The following is a 5,862-nucleotide window of genomic DNA, read 5'->3' on the forward strand; positions in this document are numbered from 1 at the left end:
ATCTATAATCCTATACTGAAAAAATATCTATGTACAATAAAAAAATATCCAATTAAACAAAAAAAAATCCAAATTACATTGAAAAAAAATTTAAATCACAATGAAAAAAGAAAAATAACGATAATGGTTATATCTCTAACATTCTCCTTCAAGCAAGAGCCTCTCTTGGTTTGCTTGATTTTCTATTCTTTTTCACTTTTTGGGGTTCTCCAAGGATCGAACTCTTGACCTTTCGGACATAGAGCTCTGATACCATGTCATGAAACCACTCATCCCAAAAGTTTAAACTGATAGGAGAAAGTAACATTAATGGTTATATCTCTAACAGGCTTGACTCCGCAACAATGCCGTCAGAAAAGAGTGGTGTGACAACCACGACTGTGGTACGAGCAATCATGTCGCTTGCCTCCTACAACATCGACGTTATGAGAAGAGAAAGCGAGATAGCATCAATAATCGGCGACGGCGCATTACCGGGGGAGGGGCTTAGTGGCAGAGGAGGAGGATTGTCAGGCTGAAAGGTGGTATGAGTGGCGAAAGTGTAAGAGGGTTGAGATAAAATAAAAATGTGGTATTACGGTATATTAAGAGGAGATTACACTAATTATTCAAATTCAAAAATTGATTACATTAATTAATTGAAAAATTGACTTTATTTTCCATAAGGAATCAAAGTATAAATGATTTTATATATATGACTTCGATATAAACAATGCATTGGAAGTAGCATATGCTTAAGTTTTGTATACTTGCTTGACTAAAATTTCAAAAGTAAAAAACCGTAGGTCATTTTGATTAATAATGATATGTAAATACTTTTTTAGAAGTGTTTACGGAGTTGAGAAATGAAAATATGATATGTATGAATTTTTGTAGAATTGGTTCAAATTTTGACTACGAAATGAATAATGTTAACACTTAAAAGGGCTAATTTTATTTTCTACATAATTTCAAATATTAAAATACGGTTAGCTTTTAAGATAAATAATTAAAGAAATAAGTAGTTGTTAAATAAATGTACTCAACCACCAATTTGTGCTACCAAATCCAATATTATAAGTAAATAATTTTCCATATGCAAAGAAACAAACTCATTGACTTTTTAGTTTTTATCTAACTCATCAACAAATCCCATATCTTCGATAAAATAAGTAAATAAATATAAAATCCTCAACAAAAGAAATCCATCACAAGTAGCCGATTATATAAAGAACACAAATCATTATAGGCCTAATTTCATGTATAACATAACCTTCTCTTAAAAGATACCCTTTAATTGCTTCTACTTACACACTAATAAGAAGCTATGGCTGCAATGAAACTCCATGGAAACCCTATGTCACCAGCCTCCATGAGAGTTGCTGCTGTCTTGTATGAGAAAGAGCTTGATTTTGAGTTTGTTACTATTGACATGAGGAATAGTGAACATAAAAAGGAGCCTTTTCTTTCTCTCAATGTAAGCATCACCACAAGATTATCATTCTTTTGCTGTTTGTTTGTTTTTTTCTTTCTTTCTTTTTTTATTTATTTTTTAATTATCTACTTAGATTGTTGAGTAACAAGATCTACTTAGATTTAAAGTGTGAATATAGTCAATTTATCCATTATGTGCTAAAATCATATTTTTTTACCATATCTATTGTTTAATGATATTCATTCTTGCTTTCCCTATGTATGATGGATGCAGCCATTTGGTCAAGTTCCAGCATTTGAAGATGGAGACTTGAAGCTCTTCGGTAAGAAATACCAAATATGAAATCTTCTAACACAATTTTTATTTAACTTTAATTATAACAGTCATTTTGGTCTTATTAAGTTTTTATAGTCCAATCCTATAATCAAACTCCTTAAAACACTAAGGTAGTGTTTGTTTTCAGATACTAAGAGTGAAATTTAGATTGGAAAATTGAAATTGAGCATTGTATTTAGTGATAAGAGACTAAAACTAAAATTTTAATATCAAAATACAAAATTTCAATCTGTTCAGTATCTCTAGAAATTTAGAACACAAGCAACTGAAATTTTTAGAGACTAAAACTAAAACTTTATCAATATTGTTTTTAATAGCAAAGGGTATTTTAGTAAATATTTTTATATTTATCTTGAATCAAATAAATACTAAGACATTATTCAATTTTGTACATTTTATACCAAACATAATATAAAAACTTAATTTAATCTCAATCTCCTAATTTCTGTCTCTCAATATAAGCCTCCTTTCTAAATACAACCTTAAAAATATGTTTGGACAGATATATAAAAATAATTTTTTTTCAAAAAATTAGATTATCTCATATTTATTCTCAAAATAATTATTCTAAAAATCAAACCAAAATAATTCAATTTTATTGAGTTAATTGAAAATCTACTATCAGACGATTTAAACATTTAAAGTTTTAGCTTCACCTATTCAATTTGGTTTAGAACTTTTGCTCCAAATACCAAACATGCATGCCCTCAAATGGTAAATTTTACGAGCCCCAAATTATTGTTCCTTAATTATCCACATAAACCTAATTTAACCTTGGTTGCATAGTTAATCATTGAAATTAAAATAACCAAATTGAGATATATATGCAGAATCAAGGGCAATTACAAAATACATTGCACATGAATATGCTGAGAAGGGGACTCAACTAATAGTAACCAATGATTCAAAGAAGATGGCTATAATCACTGTATGGCTTGAAGTTGAAGCTCAACAATATGATCAAGCAGCTTCAAAACTTCTATGGGAGCTTCATTTTAAGCCACTCTTTGGCATCCCAACAGACCCAAAAGTTGTTGAAGAGAATGAATCAAAGCTTAGTAGTGTTCTTGGAATCTATGAGAAGAGGCTCTCTGAGACAAAGTACTTGGCTGGTGAATGTTTCACTTTGGCTGATCTTCATCACCTTCCAACCCTTCATTTGTTGATGTTAACGCAGGTGAAGAAGCTGTTTGAGCCTCTGCCACGTGTCAGTGCTTGGGTGGCTGATATTACGGCTAGGCCAGCTTGGTCTAAGGTCACTGCCATGCTCAATTAATTAGTTGATTAATTTGAGTTGTTAGTGTTGTTTGATTTGGGTATGTTTCTCTTAGAATAAAGTTTGTGTGTGTGACCAAAATAATTTAGTGCTAGAAAGTCTTATATGTTGCCTCGGATTCTCAATTTGTGTTGAGAAGATTGGACATTATGGGATTTTGTGATTCATGTACCAAGTTTTGGATTAACTTGTCTTGATCCTCTGCTTTAAATAAAGTTAGTTCTAGTTTTTTTTTTTTAAATACTTATAAATTTTACAATCTACAATCTCCATTAGGTCTTTATTACCTCATCGGTCCAAATACATTTTTTTTTTAAAAAACATAATTGAGTTATCAGATATCTGAATCAAATCATATTCTACCAAATTTAGTTAAGATTTTATCTAAATCCTCCCTTAAATTCACAAAAAAATATATTTTAAATATTAAATGGAACACCTACTTTAAAGTGAGCCATTTTTTTCTTAATATTTATATCGGGCCTGCTACACATACAAGCAATAAGGCTTTACAAGTGTTACAAGTCCCCAGCCCACAAACATTCCAGACGCGCACTAATTAGATTGAATGGAGCGTAACATTCACGCGCTCCCACTCAAACGGTTACGCTTCGCTTCGAGTAAACCACCCCTTAATGGCAGACTCTTCCACTTCTTCCACTTCTCAAAGCAATTCAAAGAAAACGCAACCCTTCCATTTTCGAGCAAAATTCGAAACTCAAGATATACAACTCATCGTTAACCTTCGAAACCTCCATCAACACACCATAAAACTCTCGATCAAGAATCTCCAGAGAAAACAAAGCTATAATACTCAAGGTACGTTACATTACGATTCCTATATATTTTCCAGATTTTGAACTAGGTTTTACTGTTCTTCTACGTTGTTGTACGTTTTACTGTTCTTCTTACTCTACGTCTCATTTTACAGTTTACAATGTTCTAGGTTTTACTGTTATTCTTGCTTCTATGTTACACTGTTCTTCTTCGTTCTTGTAGGTGTTACTGTTCTTGTTGTTCTAGATCTTCTGGTAACTGATTTTTGGGGGTATATTCCATAGATTGGTGGGTGTATATGGCATAAAATGTAGGGTGTATATTTCTGAACTGATATACTGTAATAGTCAGCACTTGCTTATATTTGCTTGTCCATGGGTGTATATTGCTTGACCTTGTAATGTTGCTTGATATTGATGCATGTTTGAGTGATACCTGACTGATATATATGGGTGTATCTAAATCATATCTATGGGTGTATCTTACGGTTATCAATGGATATATCTGACTCATATATATGAGTGTATGTTACTGATATCTTTGGGTGTATGTCACAGCCCAAAATGAGCCACGACTGGCGCTCAGGGAAATAGTCCTCTGGCAAGCCTAACAGATTCAAATATAAAATAAATAAAAATGTTACAAATATTTTGAATAAATTTACAGTTTCTAGAATGAATAAATACAGGTTTTAAACAAAAATAAAATAAATAAATATAGAGGGATCCTGCCTGTGACATATGGAGCAGATGACGCCTAAGAACTCAACAAAGAACAGATACCCATTGTAGATCATTACCCTTGAATAGAAATGCTCACATAATCAAATATTTATTCCTGAAAAATATTTTTAGAAAACGGAGTGAGTTTTGCAACTCAGTGACTAGACAGTACATCTATAATTCACATGAAACCACCTAAACATTATTATGAAAATAGTTTTAGTTAGAAATAATAATTTATATGAATAAGTGAATCAATAAGGGAATCCTCATACAGAAATCAAATCAAATAGTCCACACTTGGGCGACTCCACCTCTAAAGGTAGTCCTTTCCTCTAGTGTGCCCGTACGGAATAACAGATCCAACGTGTGGCCTACACGTTAGGCTAGCAACGCCCTTGCTAGCTGAGGTCTGATCCAGATGCATCTAGGTTAACGTCATAACCGCCGTTAACTACGGTTTTCTAATACGAGCCTCCCAAACCAATTCAAAACATATAATTTCAAAACATATAGTTTCAAATACAACCAATCTTTGATCTTTCAAATATATACAGTATCAAATCAAATCAATAATACTTTCTAATCAAAAATATTTTTTAATCATATGAAATATCGAGTATACTTTACAAATTCAGAGCATATAAGTGAATATCCATAATACTTTAATGTTACAAAAACACATTCAAATAAAATCGAATATTCTCAGATAATACAAAACTTCATCAAACATGTATACAGTCTCATGTGCAGATTAAAAATATGAATTTCACAAAAATGAATATTTAGTTCTAATAAATCCATTATTAAAATCAAATTCAAGTCCTTGGTTGATAACTTATAAGTATAATCATAAATTTAAGCAGCACATATCAAAATAATTATAGATGTAAAGCCAAATAATTATAAATGTAAAGCCTACTCACAACTTGATCCCAAGGGACCGAAGAGACCAAACTCGAAGTGCCGAATTAAAATGTGAGAAAAGATGGAATAGAATGGAACAAAAGAACACCGAATTTGGACCGAGCCAATGGCAGCAACTTCAATTCAAACAGTAGCAACGACTACGTCACGGATGTAATCTCGACAACAGCAGCAGCATCGCTACTACTTCTAGCCCGTAACAAACAACAGCAAAAGCAAATTAATCAAGAATAATAGCACGAAAATGGAGCAAGACAGTAGGATAGATAAAAGCGGAACAGGAATAGAAAGAGATGTCAAGTACAAGCAAAAATGGGATTTGTTTTACCAAGGTAAAGGTATAACAGTGGTGGCTCTTGGCGGCAACAATTTCGACGACTTCGGCAGCAACATTCATGGCCATATAGACT

General features: G+C 32.1%; 1 protein-coding gene across 2 annotated transcripts in view; it reads left to right on the forward strand.

The window, feature by feature from the left end:
- LOC107475927 (glutathione S-transferase) overlaps positions 1-3,261 on the forward strand; it is a 6,663-nt gene extending 3,402 nt beyond the window's left edge. Inside the window, exons 1-3 of one of the 2 annotated variants that reach the window (XM_016095610.3) lie at positions 1,223-1,456; positions 1,688-1,736; positions 2,581-3,261. In XM_016095610.3, coding sequence (XP_015951096.1) covers positions 1,307-1,456; positions 1,688-1,736; positions 2,581-3,026 — 645 coding nt within the window. In that variant the 5' untranslated portion in view covers positions 1,223-1,306 and the 3' untranslated portion in view covers positions 3,027-3,261. Of the gene's footprint in view, positions 1-1,222; positions 1,457-1,687; positions 1,737-2,580 lie in introns of those variants that run through there. The other variant, XM_052257131.1, reaches the window with a different exon arrangement.
- Positions 3,262-5,862: the final 2,601 nt, after the last annotated feature.

The sequence above is a fragment of the Arachis duranensis genome, chromosome 2 (genome assembly GCF_000817695.3).
Source record: "Arachis duranensis cultivar V14167 chromosome 2, aradu.V14167.gnm2.J7QH, whole genome shotgun sequence".
NCBI lineage: Eukaryota > Viridiplantae > Streptophyta > Magnoliopsida > Fabales > Fabaceae > Arachis > Arachis duranensis.